Source organism: Myotis nattereri (genome assembly GCF_964212035.1).
Source record: "Myotis nattereri genome assembly, chromosome: 3".
NCBI classification, from domain to species: Eukaryota; Metazoa; Chordata; class Mammalia; order Chiroptera; family Vespertilionidae; genus Myotis; species Myotis nattereri.
The window spans coordinates 44,425,433-44,445,430 of NC_138077.1; the positions used below are offsets into that span (position 1 = coordinate 44,425,433).

A 19,998-nucleotide genomic window follows, 5' to 3' on the forward strand; every position below is an offset into this window, starting at 1 on the left:
TTCTGTTTCTCTGTATGACACTTCAGAATGTCAAAGAGGTGCTATCACACAACCTATGTGACTGTCCTGGCAAATGCTTCAAAGGCACAATTTGTACTTTTAGCTCGTGCATGAAAGTTACTTTCAGTTGGTAAATAAGCAGAAAATGCAGTGGCTGACTAGGTCAGGTCAGGCATATATAACCAATAATTTTTCATGAAGCCTCTTCATATATTCCCTACTCTGATCCTGCTGGGAGGTTTTTCTAAAACATCTTGAACTTTCTTTCATTTGTGTCTTTGATCAAGCTATTCTCTTGGCCACAAACTCTCTCTTCTAGCATCTTCTACCACCTAATCATATCCATCCTTGGGAAGCAGATCAAACATCCTCCTAGGTCCTTCCACTTGACCTTTATCTCAACAACAGGATATCAAAATCCCATACATCCGTCAGGACCAGAGCAAATATCCTCTGATATTTCTTCCCACAGGTCTCACTCCTAAGTGTGGGTCCTTAGAAAGTGAAGTATCTTTGGAGCCAAGTACAAATACATTCTGACGCCTCTCTTTGCTCCTTAGGCTAAGAATTTCAGCTTTCCATTTATATAAATTGGGGGCGGGGGGGGGGGGGAATACCTACCTTTTCTGGTTGTTTTGATTGCCCTCTGCCTCACGATAGATCAGTACTTTTCCCTTCCCTTTCTCCTTCTCTTCCCTCCTTCCCCAACTCTCATAGCATTTTTCAACCTAGTTCATGGAAAAGATGGAATTCTTCCTTAAAATTGTTTTTGCCCTTTGATTGGTTGAGTATAACCATCTGGTAGGTGAATATCTGTGTCCCTTCACAGAGCTCAGAACAATATCTTTATTTACTGATAATTTAGTACATGCTGTCAAATGAATGAATATATTTCAGTCACTAATAGGTAAAACAGAGGTCTTCGAGGCTGGCCTAGAGCATATGGTTTGTCCATTGGGGCAGAAGCCAAGGTGATGTGTAGATATGAACGTCCACATAGAGCTTGATGTTCCTGAAAGGTAAGAGATCTGAACTCAGGTTTGCTGACTTACAGAGTCGTCCATGCCCAGGAGGACCAGCAGTGGGATGGTGGTCATCCCTCCGTGGACCCATTCCTGTAGAGACACAAAGCCGTCCCGGTCGTAGTCCATCCCTTGCAACATCTCCTTCAATATCTGCGGAATCCACAGAGCAGCAATTGTCCACTTTCATCCTTGACTTCTCTGCCCCCACTGCACTCTTATTTCTCTTTTGTTCTGCATAGTCTGGCTTGTGTTTTCCCTCTTCCATTCTGATTCACAGGGAGTAGGGCAGTGAGGGAGCAAATGGGGGTGAGGAGACCAGAGCTCCAAGCCCGCTCTGCCTGACCTGACTGAGCAGCCTTGGGCAAGCCAGGCACCCGACTCTCTGGGTCCTACTTTGCTCATCTGTGGAATGGAAATAATATTGCTATGTATGCAGCACTGTAGTGGGGACTAGAGAAAAGGTATACAGAATGTACATTTATATAAAAAATTATTAATACCTGGTGAAGGAAAATCTTTAAAATTCATTCTAGCTCTAAATTCTTTGATCTATGAGCTCTTGTTATAAAAATTTAGCTCTGGGGAAAAGGTCAGAGGTAATTATTATTTGAATTATATCTACATTTTCCCCTGCTGCCTATAGTTTTTCCTATCATTAAAGTGGGAGGTCAAGATGTAGGACCCCCGAGAAGCTGCCTGTAGCAGAATGAGTCTGGGAGATCCTGCCCATTTTTATCCTGAGGGTGCCTCCCTTTTCTCTTGGAAGTCACCCCATGTTTCCAGAAACTCACAGGCCTTAGCTCCGTGGGATCCCACTCAAGATACTGAGCAATGTGCAGCATCTGGTTGACAATACGATCCATCTCCTAGAAAACATCAAGGCGAGAAACCAAGTGAAGATGTGTTTTTAAGAGCAAGGCTCAACATCAAACCCTGTGGGAAGACAGGCAGGGCAGAACATGGGAAGCAGCTGGTGTAATATCCTGGCATTTCATGGGGAGCTCGCTACTTGTTTCTGCTCTTTATTCTGCCTTGACCACAAAGCTCAGTGGAGAGTAGATGCTCACAAGAAGCACAGAAGACGGCTAAGCCAGAGGTATGCTGAAAGCTCTCTGGACACTGACCTCCTTGGACCCATCTGGACTCACCTTCCTTCCCCTAGTCTGGGCTTTGACTTAGAGATCAGAAGAGGCACTCCCGTTTTCTCCTTCTTTGTGATCTCAACTCTCTCACATGCTTACAAACCAAAGCGGTCTCTTCCCCCTCTTTAGTCACTCCTCATTCCCACAGCTTTACTGACTTGGAATCCACCTGTACCCTTCAGAGGTCAGTGTCAGGTGGATGTAGGGCCTCTGTGTGGGTTCCTAGTTCAGATACTGTGATTTAGATCCTTTTGGCATCACCTCTATTTCCTTTGTGTCACGTCCAGCCCTGAACCCAGGACTCTGTGACCAGAAAATTCATTGGCCTGGTGAGTGAGCTTTTCACTTGCTACTTAGGCCAGCTCTATCTGAAACCTTACATAATTGTTGTGTGCTAAGGAATCAGGGTGCCCAGAGTCTCACTGAAATACGCTAGACCAAGGAGGCGTTTGCATCTCTTGGGCACAATCTAAGATGTTAATGGTGAGATCAACATGGGGAGACACATCAGTGAACTGAAACCAGGTTCACAAGTGTTACCTCCACCAGATAGAATGCTGGGTCAAAACAAGCAAACAAAAAAGCAACAGGAATTTTAAAATTGTATTTCATTCAAATTAAAAAAATAATTCATTTCAAAACTGCAGATGAGGTGGTAGATGGGGGAGGAAGCAGGCAGAAAGGTGAGGACAGGGTTCTACAGAAGTTTTCATGGAAAAGAGCTTGTGAATCTAGGTGGGACTAAAATTTAACCAGTAAACAATGTGACTCAGGAATGAGAATTAGACTCAGCCTTGAACTGTGTAAATGGGTGGGCATTTCCAGGAAGAACTGGCTGTTCTGATGTCTACCCTGGTTAGGCTACCTGTGTGGATGATTAACAAGTCATGTTTTAAAAATGACATTGACAAACCAGAGCTTGACCAGAGTGCATGTTTAAGCCTGCCTCTGAGTAAGTATGAGGATGGGGAAGTCTGAACTTGGGGGACATTTTACAGGAGATGTGATAGTACCTTCAAATACTTGAAGGCTGATTGTGTAGAATTGATATCCACTGATTAGCTGTCCTGGTCAGCTACAGAGGCCAGAAGCAAGCCAATGGGTATCAGGAGGGATTTGTTGAGGGCTGGCTTATTTTGGCCTCACAGCTGGGTTGGGAAAGGGAGAGGGGAAACAGAAGCTGGTTTCACGGTAAAAGCTTCCCCAGCAGACCAGAGGTGCCTTTTGTGTAGGAAGGAAGCCCTCGCTGAGTCGCCCTTGGTGGTGGAGTGGCTGTGTTAAGGCAGTGGTTGAACTCTCCAGTCTGGGAATGATCACAAAGAGGCTGAGTGCCCAGCTGCCAGGATTCTCAGTGGGAAGTTGAATCAGGTAACTCTTTTGAGACTGCTTTAGTCATGCGATGTTATTCTCCAAATACATCTGAAATCTAACCACTTCTTACTACCTACAATGCTTCTACCCTGGTGCAAGTTACCATCCTTTCTTGTCTTGCCGATTTCAATAACCTCCCACCTGGTATCCCCACTTGCACCATTATAGTCTAGACAACACAGGAGCTACAGTGATCCTGTTATGACCCAAGTCAACCACGTCACTCCTCTGTGCGAAATATCCAATGGTTCTCCATTTATCCAGAGTTAAAAGTAAACCCTTTCAATCATCTAAAAGGCTTCATAATACTTTGCAAACTTCCTCTACCCCTATCCCATTTCTTCTCTGATCTCATCTCCTATTGCTTACTCACTCTGACCTCACCTGTTCATTCATTCTGCTACAGTCACTCTGGGCTCCTAGTTAATCTGCTAACATTCCAGGCACCCTTCAGGACCTTTGCACTCTCTGTTCCCTCTCCTGGAAGGCACTTAAGTGTTCCCAGGACTTACAGTCCCTCACCTCCTTCAAGTTTCTGTTCAGATGCCCTCTCCTCAGGGAGACCTTCCTTGGCTCCTCCAGCTAAAACAACAGCTCCCTCCAACACTCCCTTCTCTTTTTTTTTCTCCTAGCACATATTTTACTATGTGAGTTTGCACTAAAATGAAAGCTTCTTTAGGCATAGGTTTGTGTGTGTGTGTGTGTGTGTGTGTGTGTGTGTTTTGTTGGTTTTTTTTTGGAGTTGGCTCACTGATATATACACAGTATTTAGAACAGTGCCTGGCACATAGTAGATAGATAATACATGCATGTTCCCTTACATGACATAAACCACAGCATTGCAATGTGGCCGTAGGGCTCCCACAAAGACACCCTGGAGTCTGGAGGAAATTGGGATGACTTAGTTGGTCTAGTGAACTTGTTCCCTTTCTTCTTCCCTCTGTTCTGACTCAGCCCTATGCGCCTCAACCTCAGAGCCTTTCTGTGAAGGAGTTCCACCTTTCACGTTGCCAGTCATGAAGCCAAGGCCTGCCTGACTCTATTTGCCATCTCCCCTCTCTGCCTTCTTCCTTTTCTATCCTTCCTCTCACTCCATGATCACTAACCTGTCCCTGTCTATTCCTGAGGGAATTGGGTGGGGAAGGGAGGGGAGACCGGCCTCAGGCTTTCCCAGGTACAACGAAATAGGATCATGTGCTTGGAGCAGACAGAATGAGACTCCTAGAGCCTCATGAGAAGAAGGTGATGGTGATGCAGAAGCGCACCAGCAGTTACCTGCTTCCCCCTGCCCTCTTGCCCTGGTCTTTCTGCCTTTCCTACCTCCTCCCCTCTGTTCCTGGACTCCAGCAGAAAATTGCAGGGAGAAGTTCTGAACCCATTAGGGAATTAAACTAGATAAGATACTAAAGCACCTCCCCATTCTAAGATTTTATAATCCTGGGCTTCTGGAATGAAAAGGCAAGTTGGAGTTCACTCTCCTACTAGCTGGCTCTTTGGAAATAGAAGGTGGGGATTCTACTCATTTCTGCAGCCCATATTGAGACATGGTTATTCTTATAAAGACAGAACTCCCATAAAGAGTTTCAGACTCTTCCTCCACCTGTTCTCTTCTCCCCCAGCCTTTCTTGGAAGGGTATTTTGAGAGCTTACCGCTTGATCCAGGAGACCGTTCTCATCCGAATCATAGAGACGAAACATGACTGCAAGAAACACAGAGATGAGGCTTGAGGTGTCCTCCAGGCACCAGGGACTGGCTCAGGCTCTGTTGCTGCTAGTTTTTAGATCAGTTCTGACTATCACTAGGGCAAAGGCTGTTGCAGCCAGCTCACCCACCCTCCAAAGGCACAGAATCTGACTTCCTTACAGGGAAGAGGGGACAGGGAGGAGAACCAAGCCATCTGACTTCTGGAACTGCCTAAGCAATAACTCTGTAGCCGAGATCCAAGTTATGAGTGTGACTCCCTGTAGGGCATTCACACCTTTCAGCATCACTGGAACACACCTCAGAGCAAATGCCCAGATGGTGGTGAGGCCGGGGTACCAGAAGTATAGTTAGAACATTGCTTATATTGCATGCAGAAAGGTGTGGAGTTAGGCAGATTCAAATCTTGGCTCTGTCCTACCACCTCTAGGGAGTCAAGTCATTCAGGCTCATTTACTTCATCTGTAAAATGGAGATTATAATAGTCTCTTTGTTCTAAATTTTTAAAAATGAGGAATAATATATAAATTATATGCCAAATCTACAATGCTTGGAATGTAGAATGCACTCAACAGATGTTATTTATTTTTATTTCATTTCGTTAAGGAACATTTATATATGCATTTAATAGGTACAAGGCACTTTATCATTATTGGTCATTTAATCTTCAATATGCTATGGAGCAGTTACTATTATAGAATCTATTGTATTTCTTTGTCTAGAAGAATAGCATGTCAACATGCCATCACAAACTTACTCTATCATGTTCTAGTAGTAGAGCAGTGACATAGAATAAGGAAGATCTGGGAGAGAAATTGGAGCAAAGGACTCAATGTTCATTTATGGGACCTGATAGCTTACATTTTATTCATCTAAAAGATAGAGATCTGTCTGTGGTCTCAGAAGTAAGCAGGGTAGGGAGCAGAGCTGAACATGTCTTCATCTTCCTCTCATGCTTTCTCTGTGAGCCACCCCTGACCTCCACCCACCCCATCCCCCCACAGACACTCTGGATCTCCCACAGGGTTACAGCATTCCTTAAGTTGCCCTCATGTCATCACTCCCTTCCACGTGTTTTAATGTTTCTGCAGCTTGTGTTTGTTAGTGGTTCATCCCTGGTTGGAGCTTAAGTTGTGTAAAGGAGGGTCATGGGCTTTCGATTCCTTGTGACTCTTTAGAATGTCCCGGTCAGAGGCACTTGGCAATGAGGCTGACTCGCCAGACAGATGATTGAATGATGTAAAGAAGGACAGACCTCCCACTATGATGCTCCTGTGTGGGGAGCTGATATAAGGTTAAGCCTCGGACTGACCTGTGGGCAAAGTCACAAACAATTCCCAGCTTAGAGGGCACAGTCCTCTTAGCATAATTAGGCTTGACCTTATGACACTCCCTAGATCTTATCTGGGAAGCTAATGGGCTGAGGAAGTGCAGGAAGTATAACCATGGTCAAAACAAGTGAAACTCACAAGAACTGTGTAACTAATGGAAACCACTACCTTGTTTACCTCTCACTATAAAATAAAGGCTCAGCTTGCCTTGGGATCTCTCTCTCTGTGGCCTCAGCCAGGCACAGGGAAGATCCACGGAGACTAAGGAAAGCTAGAGAGTTTGAACGCTGTCTCCGTGTAAAACATTCTTCGCCGACTCCGTCCACACCTTTGGGAACCCCTGGACCCGCTGGGGCTGGACCCCAGCACTCCTGGACCCTGGATAGGGCAACTCTAACATGGAGCTCTCCTGGTCCTACTGTGCATGAAGAGTAGAAGCAGAAAGTGTGAGTAAGCATCCTATCTTTTAGCAGCCTGGCCTTGGACAAGTCATTTAACCATTCTGTGCTTTCTTACATGTAAAATGAGAATAATTATCTAGAACTTCTAGGACCAATAAGAGGTTAAAGTGCACTTAAAGTGCTCAGCAAATAAAAAGTGTTCAGTGATGAGCGTTATTGGTATTACTGTATTACTTTTTATTGATAGGTGGGATACATATTTGGTTGTTAAAAAGAAAAGCTTAACTTGTTTTTAATTATTTAAATCAAAGGAGAATTTAAAAAAATCTAATTGATTTTAGAGAAGAAGGGAGAGGGAGAGAGAGATAGAAACATCAATGATGAGAATCCCTGATTGGCTGCCTCCTGCACGCCCCACACTGGGGATTGAGCCTGCAACCCGAGCATGTGCCCTTGACCAGAATCGAACCCAGGACCCTTCAGTCCACAGGCCGACACACTATCCACTGAGCCAAACCAGCTAGGGCCACAGGAGAATTTTAATTGATTTGGTTTAATTTTTTAAAAAAGAGAAAACTCTACAGGACAAACAACCAAGTTTCTGCAACAGAAAAGTGCAAGGAAAAAAAAAAATAAGCAAAAGATTAAAAGAGATTGAAGAGACATAATGATCAATGGCAGTGTATGGACCTTACGTGGATCCTGACTCTGTTAAAATACATAAGATAATTGAGGAAATGTGAATACTGACTGAATATTTGGTAATAGTAAAGAATTATTGTCTTTAGATGTGATAATGACGTTGTGGTTATATATAAGAAAAACTCATATTTTAGAGGTACATACTGAAATATTTACAGATTAAATTATATGAGGTCTGGAATTTGTTTCAAAATAACCTGAGACAGAGGGAATAAATGGGAGGTATAAATAAACCCTAATTGACAATAAACTGGTAATTGTTGAAGGTGGTTGACAGGAACATTTAAGTTCATTGTGCTCTCTACTTTTATCTATGTTTGAAATCTTCTCTAATAAAAAATTTTAAAATATGCAGTTTCTTTTTACTGGAAGTACAAGACTGAGTCTGAGAGCCACTAATGTGAAGCATCTGTCACATCCTGTTTGGTCGTTATGAACAATATAATTCCTGAAATTCAAAATCTGCTGAATGGTGAAAATAATTTGACATTTCACTTTAACATTAGCCAGAAGAAAGAGAAAGCTGCTACATTTGTTTCCAAATTAGTGCTTAAGACTTGCAACCGTTAACACCTCAAACCTATGGGAGTTGATTTTAAGATCAGCTAACGAGAAAACTGTTTGATTTTGTTCTTGGCAAGGGTTAACCTTTGTGAGACTTTTCCTTGCTAATGTTTAAGTTTGTTGACCAGTCTTATTAATTGCTGGATTTTTTTTTAACCCTCACTGAAGGATATGCTTTTTCATTGAATTTAGAGAGGGAGGAAGAGTGAGGGGGAGAGCAAGAGAGAAACACTCATTGAGAGAGAAACATTGATCAGTTGCCCCGTATGTGTCCAGACCCTGGATCAAAACTGCAACCTACATATGTGCCCTGACCGGGAATTGAACCTGTAACCCTTTGATACATGGGCTGGTGCCACACTGGCTAGAGCTAATTGCTGGAATTTTTACTTTTGCTATAATGTGTATGTTTTCCCCTTATGTCTGTTAAGGTCCTAAGAGAAGTCAAAACAATATCATATATTTTAAAACAAGTTCCTATCACTACTTGTTTTAAAAAGTTTTCCTGTAGGTTCTTGGAGGCCAGTGAGACCATCCCTGGAGTGAGTCATTCGCAAGACCGTCAGCCACTGTAGGCTTTCCTTTCAGTCACCAGCTATTATTTTCCTCCTGAACATCTTTGAAACCAACTTTAGTAGTAGTGTGAAACCCAGCTCAACTCCCTTAATTAACTAGACCTCTTTCTCTAGAGGCCAAAAAACTTGGGGTGGGGTGGGTGAAAATGTAAACAAGCTTTAACAAGATGGAAGCTGATTAGATCTCAAAGAGAAAACAGCAACAACATTTCTCAGAGTTATAGAGTTGCTTGGGCACAGAATAGGGGAAGGACGACAGATACTGAATATCTTCTCTTGAAAAATCTACTAAAAGGAGGCAGCAGGTTCCTGGTTATAGGCTCTTGGGAAGTCCTGCCAGCAAAGGAGGGGAGTCTCGATCCCTTGTGGAGATCCCTTTCCTTTCCAAATCCCGGTCCTCAATATCAAGGTCTCGAATGCACTTCCCACTCTCTATATACCAGGCCCTGTGCCCCAGGGTGGATTCTAGGAAATGTTCACATCACTGCTGATGACAGGGCAGTGAAACCTCCCCTACGGAGGCAGGACAATCTCCAGCATGTCCCAGAACAAACTCCAGCATGCTTACAATGATGCGTAGGACACTCAACCTTCTCCTAGGAAAATGCTGAAAGCCCTTGACAGGGTGAGTACTTACACTCTAGCTTATCCTGAGGTCTCCCTGTCTCCAGCAGTGACAGGTAACACACGACATCTTTCAGGTACACGGTTGGGGGTTCAGAGCCTGAAGACTGAGCAACAGGGTTTCCCAGGGAGGTTGCAGCCCCTTGGTCTTTAGCTGGCACTTGCTTCTCGGTGATCTCTGATTCTGTAATAGGCAAGAGGAAAGCATTCGAGGACTCTTAATGTTTAGTAAATATTAAATCCTTTTCATGTCAGAGGCAAGAAGTTTATATAAGTATCTTCAAAAGCATTGGTGACATAAATATAATCAAACTAGAGGCTCAGTGCATGAAATTCGTGCACTCGGGAGGGGTCTCTCAGCGGGCCTGTGCCCTCTCACAGTCTGGGAGCCCTGCAATCAATTGTCCCACAGAGGGAGGCCCTGCTCACCTGCCGCAGCACTGCCAGGCAGGTAGCCTGGGCCTCCCTCTTTGGGGTGATCTTGGGGCAATGGTGGGCCCCCCTGAATAGTCGCATCGCACCCGCCTTGGCTGGCCTGGTCCCAGTGTGTGTCATAGCATGGTCATCCATATGGTCGTTCTGCTGTTTGGCCATTCAGTCTATTTGCATATTATGCTTTTATTATTATAGACCTGTGACCCCAGAATTCCAGTTTGTGGGGTTTATACTCAGAATGGACCTCATTCTGACTCTTTGAACTGTCTATATCTTTGTAAGAATTTCACCTATACTCTGAATTTTCAGAAAAGATGACAGTAGAATGGGGAACCAAGATGGCAGTGTAGGTAAATGCCTGTACTCACTGCCTCCCACAACCACATCAAAATTACAACTAAAATACAGAACAACCATCATCCAGAAGCACTGGAAATCTGGTTGAATGGAAGTCCAACAACTAGAGAAGTAAAGAAGAAAGCACACTGAGACTGGTAGGAGGCCGCTTTTTTAATTAGGAGGGAGATTGTCTTTGCGGAGGCTGCCCACACCAGAACCCCAGCCCAGGGTCCCAGAGCTGGGAAAAGAAGTCCCTATGGGCAGTTCTGTAAAAACCAGTGGGGGTTGGGTCTCAGTGACACAGAGACTGTTCCTCTAAAAGGCCAACACACAAACAACTTACAAGCTCCCACTTCCTCTGAGCTCCAGTGCCAGGTGAGGCTCTGGGAGACACAGACACATATGAGGAGAAACTGGACTGTCTGGCATCAGGGCAGGAACTCTGGGGGCAGTTTTCTCCCAAACAGAGGTACTCACAGCAGTCATTGTTCCTAAGCTGGGACTTTCCCAGTTGCAGGGCTGATTGGCAGCCATTTCTGTTTGCTCCACCCAGGTGATTCCCTGAGACCCCACCTCATCCATTCACAATCCGACCCAAGTTGCATGCAGTGGCTTTTGCATATGAATGACCTGTCCTTGCTTAGGTTAAAACCTGTCAAACAATCTGCAGCTGGGTCAGGGAGCCCCAAACCTATCAATAAAAGGCCCAAGACCCAGCACCAGCACCAGCCTTACTTCACATCTGGGCACTTTAAAACCCAATACAAAGAGGAGGAATCTGCAGATTTTTCTGTTGCTTTTGCTGGGTGGCCCCAGGCAGTGGCTGACTTGACACCTCCCTGGAGACCCAAGAGCAGTTTAGTGTCAGGCCATACCAGATTACAACTCTACACATCCATAAGCTATACACTCAAGGGGCAGATTCAGTGAGCACCAAAGCCCCACTGAAGCAAGTCCTGCTCCATAAGGGTGTCTCCTGCACAACAGCTCTCCCACTGTAGTCTCAGCTGGTCCCCATAGCCAATTGGCCTAGAGGTCAATTTCTCCCAGTAATACCAACAGCAATCAAAGCTCAATTACAACAAGACCATGCACACAGCCCACAAAGGGGTACACCTAGAGTGTCCACCTCAGGTGATTGGGTAGGCTGAGCCACTGGGTCCTATAGGATACCTACTACACAAGGCCACTCTATAAACTCAAGGAGACTTAGAAGCTCTACCCAATACATAGAAACAAACACAGGGAAGCAGCCAAAATGCAGAGACAAAGAAACATGTCACAAATGAAATAAATGGAAGAAAGCAAACTACTGGATATAGAATTCAAAACCATGCTTATAAGGTTACTCAAGAATCTTTTAAAAACCTCCAAGGGACTTAGTGAGACTTTCAAGGACCTTAGTGAGAATGCCAAAGAAAAAATGGAAAAGGACCAGTCAGAAATTTAAACATACACTAACTGAAATAAAGAATAATATACAGGGATTTAACAGTAGACCAGAGGATCCCAAGAATCAAATCAATGATTTGAAATACGAGGAAGCACAAAACACCCAACCAAAAGAACAAAAAGAATCCAAAAATATTAAGATAATGTAAGGAGCCTCTGGGGAAACTTTAAGCATATCAACATCTGAATTATGGGAGTGCCAGAAGAAGATATTGAAAACCTATTTGAAGAAATAATGACAGAAAACTTCCCCTACCTGATGAAAGAAATAGATTTACAAATCCAGAAGGCACAGAGAAACCCAAACAAGAGGAACCCAAAGAGGACCAACACCAAAACCATCATAATTAAAATGCCAGAGGCTAAAGACAAAGAGAGAATTTTAAAAGCAGCAAGAGAAAAACAGTTAGTTACCTATAAGGGAGTATTCATACGACTCTCAGCTGATTTCTCAACAGAAACTATGCAGGCCAGGAGGGAGTGGCAAGAAATATTCAAAGTGATGAATAACAAGGATCTACAACCAAGATTACTCTACCCAGAAAAGCTATCATTTAGAATTGAAGGTCAGATAAAGAGCTTCACAGACAAGAAAAAGCTAAAGGAGTTCATCACCACCAAACCAGTATTATATGAAATGCTGAAGTGTATTCTTTAAGAAAAGGAAGAAGAAAAAGATAAAAAATATGGACAACAAAATGGCAACAAATATATATCTATCAACAATTGAATATAAAAATCAAATGAATAAGAAATCTAATGAACAGAATAAACTGGTGAATAAAATCAGAGGCATGAAAATCGAATAGACTGATGATTCTCAAAGGGAATGGGGGGTGGGGGAGTGGGAAGAGATTAAACAAAGATCTCATATGCATGTATGCATTACCTATGGATACAGACAATAGGGTGGTGAGGGCCTGGATTGGGGCGGGAACCAGGTGGAGGGGAGTTATGGGGAGAAACAATTATTATCTGTAATAATCTCAAAAATAAAGATTTAAAAAATGAATTTTTTAAAAAGAAAAGATATAGTAATTTTTAGTAATATCAGTAACTAACAGATCAATATCATTTAACCTATTTTTTTGAGGAACACATTCAATTTTTAAAGGTAACTTTGACTCAGATTACAAAATCCAAATAATTGATTATTTACCAATACACCTTTTCACAATTGTCATTTGAAATGACATCCCCCAAGGGGTCCCAGATTGTGAGAGGGCAGTTCTTGGGTGACATCCCTGGAATTGGGCTCCCTCCTCTCTGGTTCCGGGTGCTCTGGTTCCAGGTATGTCACCCGAGAACTGCAGCTGTCAAGTCACTGCAGCTTGGCAGCTCCTGTGTTGAGCATCTGCCCCCTGGTAGTCAGTGAGCGTCATAGTTACCTGTCTGACGGCCTTTATATATATATATATATATATATATATATATATATATATATATATATATATATGATACAATAAAACTGTATTCTGGATTCCCTGGGCACATCCCAAGAGTTGGAACTCATCAATATGACTCAATATTTTCCAGACAATAATGTGCAGAAAATTAGGCCTGACTCTCTGACTCTTTGCATTTAAAGCCCCAAGAGAAGCTGGAAGGAGGACAGCCCCTGAGAACCCTTCCATAGAAATTGGATGCCCAATGGATATGCTTGGCATCTGAAGGTGCAGGTTGAAGGAGATCCTGGCAGACAATGATGAGTTAAGAGTAAAGTATACTCACCTGAAAGTAATATGATATTGTATGTCAATTGTAATTTTTAAAAAAATATGTTTTACTGATTTTTTACAGAGAGGAAGGGAGAGGGACAGAGAGACAGAAACATCGATGAGAAACATGGATCAGCTGCCTCCTACACACCCCCCCACCGGGGATATGCCTGCAACCACGGCACATGCCCTTGACCGGAATCGAACCTGGGACCCCTGAGTCCGCAGGCCGATGCTCTATCCACTGAGCCAAATCGGTTAGGGCTGTCAATTGTAATTTAAAAAATCAAATAAAAATACATTTCTAAAGAGGTGGTCTGAATAATAATTGCTGATATCTATTGAACATTTACTATGATTCAGGTGCTGTGCTAAGCACTTTATACATAAAACTCAACCTTCATATCAACACATTATCATCTCATGTTACATATGGGGAAACTGTGGCACAGAGATGTAGGAAAGAGCAGGAATTTAGGAGTTGGATAATTCTGGATTGAATCCCTAGCTCTGCAGGTCATAGAGTGGCTTATAAACTCCTAAAGCCTCAGTGCCTTAATGTGGAAGGTGGTATGACTGTGAAGGCTAAATGAAATCTATAATAAAGGAGGTGCCTGGCAAATAGATCTTCAAAACAATGTTAGCCAACTTCCCTTGCTCCTCCTCCCATCTTACGCAAACCTGCACTTATGAATGCTGTTGGAATTTAACCAAAGCAAACTCTTACCTTCTTGCTTTCCCCCCCTCCAGCCACATACTGGTAGAGTCATCTGTACCTTAGCCCAAGAACTGTCATCCAGCCTCAGAGTCCCAGTATATTTGCATGGCAGGGACCCCAGAGATGGAGGCAGACAGGATCTGCTCTGGAGCATACTATTACATGGAGACAGAACTGCTGGTTAGGTTCCCCCCTCTGCCTCAAGAATGAGGTCTTCCCCCTTCCTCCCCAAATCTTGTATTCCAAAGACTTACCCATATCAGGGGCACAGGCCTCATCGGCTTTGGCAGCATTATCCACATTCTGTGTAATAGAATCTGAAGAACAAAGAGAAGATTTAGAGGCCAGCCCACACCTCCAGCTTCCTAGAAAGGCAGGGAGGGGACCTTCCTTGAGGTCTGGATCACTTGGGTTGTATCTGTGTCTCTGGGTGTCAGCTCGGTTCATGCTTACTTGTTGGGGTTTACTGTGTTTTCCCCATTATAATCCAAGTTCCAGGAAACAGTGACCATACCATACCTTTGTGACACTCCCAGGTTGGTTGCAGCCTGGGCACACTAGCTGGATGTGGCAGCCTTTGCGGAAGGCTCTCCCCGTGCTCCTCTTCCCCCATCCTCCCTCAGATCCTGAGTGGCAAGAATTATGCCCCACCCCCTTACAGAGAGATCCATCAGACAGGACTTCCTGTGAGGTCCAGTGAAGAAAGGAGGTCTGGCCCCCTATTCCCCAGTCATACTCCATAGGGAAACTACTATGCCTGTGGCAAGTGGGTCAGAGCTGCAAAACCTCCCTTCCATAGAATGCTGGTCTATGTACCTGGGGCACTGGCCTCACTGTTTCTGGTCCCCTCCTTTGGGTGGTCAGGGACCTCCTGTCTGGGCTTCTGGCTGAAGGCCAGGAAGAGGTGCGTGCTCAGTGGCTGGGGCAGGTCCACCTCCAGGTATGCCCTCATGAACAGCTTGAAGACGTCATAGCTAATTGTCTGAAAAGGGATAAGAAGGGCAAAGTCAGTGGAGAGACTCCAAGGACAGAGAGGAGGCACAGAAGGAAAAGGAATCGGGGAGCTGGCAGGCAAGAGAAATGAAAAGGAAAGCGGAAGGAAGTGGAGGGGTTGGTGGAGCAGGAATGAAAAGGCCAGGAGGTGACAGAGAATGACAGGCACGGAAAGCAGCTGGGGGAGGTGAAGAGAGAACACTGGAGACTGCAGGGCTTAGTGGGGCACGGAACCACAGGGGGCTTTTGTAACAACACATTGCTAAATTTAGGTAGAAAAGGGAGTGATGGAGAGTGAGCTCTGGGCGTGGAGGCCCCAGGGCAGGGCTCTGCCTGCGTACAGACCCCTGGGAGGGACTGGTCTCCAATGAGCAAGACTAGGTCAGTGCCCTGGAATCCTGGTTAAGATGAAGCATGCCTCATGCCGTTGAAAACAGGGTGGAAAAAAATGGCTTTTCTGTGATGTGTCAATTTTCTCCTTGTGCTGTAAGATAATTCCCAAGTATTTAGGTCTCAAAAAAAGAGGAAAGAGCTGGAAGAGTAAAATACAGACTCCATCCTTCATTTTCATAACTGATCTTCCCTGGACAAACCTCAAGATTAACAGGGGGGAGGGTGTGTGTCTGGCTCAGCTACTCTCAAAACATGGCCTTGCGAAGGTTTTAGGCACCGGGAGAAGAGCAGGAAGCCAAGGACAGAAGGGAGAATCAAGAAATATGCCCCCAACTAGGGCCTCTCCCTGCTGTCTCTCTCCCAGTGCCTCTGGGCTCCCGGGCCCAGGCTGGGAGCGACCATGCCAGGGAGGGCTGCTGCACTCAGCAATGCTCAACAACAGTTTGCAGTGAGTCATCACTGGCTCCTGCTTTGATGGCATCAGATTCTTCATCAAATCGGCAGATGCTCCTGGAGCTCATTTGAGGAAGCATTACTCCAAGATCTGCTGCGCAGGCTTTTGTGAATAATAACAGTCATGAGAATAAAATCCCTGGTTGGGATCCTACTTGGCTCTCCCTCTAAAACGTTGATAGCATTTAATCCCTTGTCTCTTCAGGAAGCTCTGAGAGCATTTCCAGAACCAGGAGGTGGCTTGCCTGGGTACCATCAGGTTTGGGATACAAAGTCTTAGCCTTAAAAACAAGGGATGCCCTCCTGACCCCATTGGGAAGTCACAGGCAGTTTCTATTCAACCCCAGGCAGAGCTGTTCTATATATCTCCTTTGCAGATTGGAGGAGAGAGGATAATATAGGCTCTTGGCATCTAAAGGGATTTCTAAGCAAATGTTGGACTCATATTTCCTGCAATAGCTACCAATCTCTGTTTCCCTCCCTGTCTTTTTGGCCTCTGAGTCTCTGTGTCTCTCTGTTTCATTCACTTTTTGTCCGTCTCTGTCTCCACAGCCTTATCAGCACAGAATGTCTCTTCCTCACACATCCACCTCCTATTTCCCAGTATGCAAGAGCAAAAACTTTTCCTCCTACTTTCCACCTAATATGACCTTTGACTCCACCCTCTCTGCCTCTGATAGCATCTCCCAGCAAGCATCTGCTTCTCTACTTGTGAGCATGTTCAAGGTCACCATTCCAAAGAAATTGCTGGCTAGTTGAGTTACTAGCTTGTCCTTCCCCTTCAAATTCCTCCAAACAGACCCCATTAAGCTTCTCACCTGCTTAATCTCATTCGCTTTGGATTCTGGCCCTGCTCTCCTGAAGGCCACAAATGCAGTTGTCGCTTTTAGACTTTCTCATCTTTGGCTTCTCTGTAGCATTCCTTTCACTTTTCTTCTTGAAACTCTTGATTTTTCCATGGTCTGGTAATATTTTGGTTCTCTTTTTTGATTTGACTAAGTATTTGCTGACAGCACTGTTATTCATTTTTTTAAAGGCTTTTTTTTTGCATTATTTTTTCTTTTGTGCTCTTTCAGTTGACAAGTACTATTTTAAAATGTAGTTTTGAGTTCCAAAATGTCCTGCTAATCTTTTCATTTTTGGTTAGCATCAAATTGAAAACTATTAGCATAAAATATTTCTGGAAAATAGACTGTACTAAATGATTTAATAAAAACAACGCTCTGTTAAACAAAGCCTAATTGCAATGCTCTTTAAAAACCAAAGACGAGCCCTAACCGGTTTGGCTCAATGGATAGAGCATTGGCCTGTGGACTGAAGGGTCCCAGGTTCGATTCCGTCAAGAGCATGTACCTTGGTTGCGGGCACATCCCTAGTAGAGGGTGTGCAGGAGGCCGCTGATGCATGTTTTTAACTCTCTATCCATCTCCCTTCCTCTCTGCAAAAAAAAAAAATCAATAAAATATATTTAAAAAGCAAACAAACAAAGAAAACAAAGCTGAAAGACTGTCAAACAAGGTCAGTGTGAGATTCAGGAGATATCCTGGCTGGTTCTCCCTTCTTTTAACCTCCATTTATTCTTCAGCATATTGTGAGTGCTGGGCTAGGAGACCTCAAGTTCTAAACCTCAATTAGCTTCCTCCCTATACCAGCTCCTCTTCCTGCAGTTTCTGTTAATGTCAATAATGCCATTATTCTCCCAACATCCCAGGCTCAGCTTTGCACTCCCAGTAGTTTGAGACTAGTTCTTGTCTCTCCCTTCTGTCGGCTGTTCTTTTGCAATGTCTGTCACATCCAGGTCTGCTTTAGTCCATTGCTCATCTACCACCACCCTGACAAGGGGGCCCTTGCAGGACCCATTGACCCTGATTTCAGACTTCTGTTGCACGTATCCTACCTGCACTGTGGCAATACCTCTCAAAGGCTTCCTTACCTCCACCTCCATCTGCTGGCCTTCCCATCTTATCCTTCCTTGCCAGGTTGACCTTCCTGAAGCAGAATGCTTCCTTACTCAGAAATCTCCATGGCTTCTAATTGCCCACAGGAGAGTTAAGATGGGTTGTCTCCAAATTTTTAAAATTATGTGTGCATCCATAACATTTTTTTCAACATCTATAACATTTTGAAGCAAAACATTTATCTTTACTTATAAGTTAAATACATGTATGATGTGCTCCTCTATTTTACTTTATAAATCATACACAAAAAAGAAATTAGATGAAATAAAGATAGATGTAAATAGAAGGTCTAACATGTAGTATTTCCACAGTACGATGATCTCCTGTGCACTCCCTGAGTCTGGGATTCACAGCCCTCCCATAATCCCACTCCAAGCTAGATCTGTAGTCACTTCAAGCTCTGAGACCATTCTGGTCTGTTCTCCTATTAGTGCCTTTGTATACCTCCACAGGCTTTCTACCTGGGTCTCTGTGTTCTTCTCTGGCCAACCTGCCATGCGCTTTGCATGAACTGTTTCTGTCTCTACTTGTTAAAACTCCAGCTATCCTTTAAGGTCTGGTCCATATTCCACCTTCTCCAGGGGTCCTGGCATGACCTCCTATGCCTGAATTGCTTTACTTTTCCACGTTGGTTCCTGTTTTGGGACACTCATATCTGCTGCCCTCTATTAATATATAGTTGCCTGTGATATACCTTTGTTCCCTGACTAGATGTAGAGATCCTGGAAGGTAGTGAAATGTCTTATTTCATCTCTGTTTCCCCATTACTACCTAACATAGTGTTTCCTGATGGGTATTTTAATGAATGTTGGATTCCTAATTGGTACAGTTGACTGTCATCAATTATTGTGGGGTTCATTCATATATAAACTGAGTCTCCTAAGTATAAGACAGTGCTGGACAGCACTGAGGAACACACCAAAGAGTTAAGCGTGGCCCATACCTTCAAGAGATTCAGTCATATATACTTATATATGTGGTAAAGGTATTGAAATAAATCTAAAACAGGTCAACAGTGGTGAGTACCATAGGAAAAGAATGAACAAAGTGTTTCAAGAACTTAGAAAACAATAATGAATGAACACATGTTCGATTATTTATGTTCCTATCCTACGATGGAACAGGGTGGTATAGAAGAAGCCTGGAAACATAGAGCGTTCACATCAAAACAGTTCAGAGGAGACTAGATCTTCTCACACCACTGAGGCCTATAAGTTCAGTGATTGTCCCCCGACCCCGACCCCTAGCTAGTGGCAGAGTAAAACCAAAAGCCAGATCTTCTGACACCTAGTCCAGTGCTCCTGTTACTGTATCTACCAGAGGTCCCAGTGCTGATATCATGTTCCCTGCCACTCCCTCTAAACACCCCAATTTCACTTGCCAACAAATATGACTCTGTGCCATTGCCAAAATGACACCTGGATTATGAGAGAGTGTGTTCTTTATGAGCACAGGCCAGATTCAGAGTAGCTGTTAGTAAATATCTGATGGGTAGGAAGTGGCTAGGTACTACGTCCAAACCTGATAACTAATTGCTGTGCAGCACATTGGCAATTCTCTGATCCCTGGAGTAACATCGTAGCCTCTGACATTGTTCAAGCCTGTTACCGACCCCACCAAAAAAATTCCAGCAACTTTCATGTAAGGCCTGATCCATATGCCATATAGCTGGCCAATTGTTGCTGCAACCTGTGTAAGGAGAGTGTCCTCATTCTCACACTGTTCAAGAAGGGAAGGGAGCTAGATGGAGCGTTTACTGTGCATCGGGCCCTTTACATGCATGGTCTCCCTTAAGTTCAAAAACAATAGTGGGAGGTAGGGCTGTTACTGCTCTTTGTGGATGAAAAAAAATTCTGAAACATAAATAACGTGCTCAAAGCGGTGTCATAACTGATTTGTGTATAGGTGTGTCTCAGTTTCAGGTCATGGTGCTACCAAGCCATCGTGTCCCTTTCATTCTGATGCTCTTGTCACTTCCTGACTGTCTTCAGCTGCACTCGACTCTCCAGAGAACTACACAGTGCTGATGGGCCAGGGCAAGTTGTGCATGGCCAGGTGCAGCCCTGTCACTCTACAGACTTTCATTCCCCACTTCGCTCTGC

General features: G+C 44.0%; 1 protein-coding gene across 1 annotated transcript in view; it reads right to left on the bottom strand.

The window, feature by feature from the left end:
• Positions 1-19,998, bottom strand: part of DGKG (diacylglycerol kinase gamma) — a 192,332-nt gene that overhangs the window by 115,868 nt on the left and 56,466 nt on the right. The window contains exons 4-9 of the mRNA XM_081087246.1: positions 14,916-15,081; positions 14,354-14,416; positions 9,451-9,621; positions 5,189-5,238; positions 1,817-1,891; positions 1,053-1,175 (exon numbers count right to left, since the gene is read on the bottom strand). Of these exons, the coding sequence (XP_080943372.1) occupies positions 1,053-1,175; positions 1,817-1,891; positions 5,189-5,238; positions 9,451-9,621; positions 14,354-14,416; positions 14,916-15,081 (648 nt within the window). The remainder of the gene's footprint in view (positions 1-1,052; positions 1,176-1,816; positions 1,892-5,188; positions 5,239-9,450; positions 9,622-14,353; positions 14,417-14,915; positions 15,082-19,998) is intronic.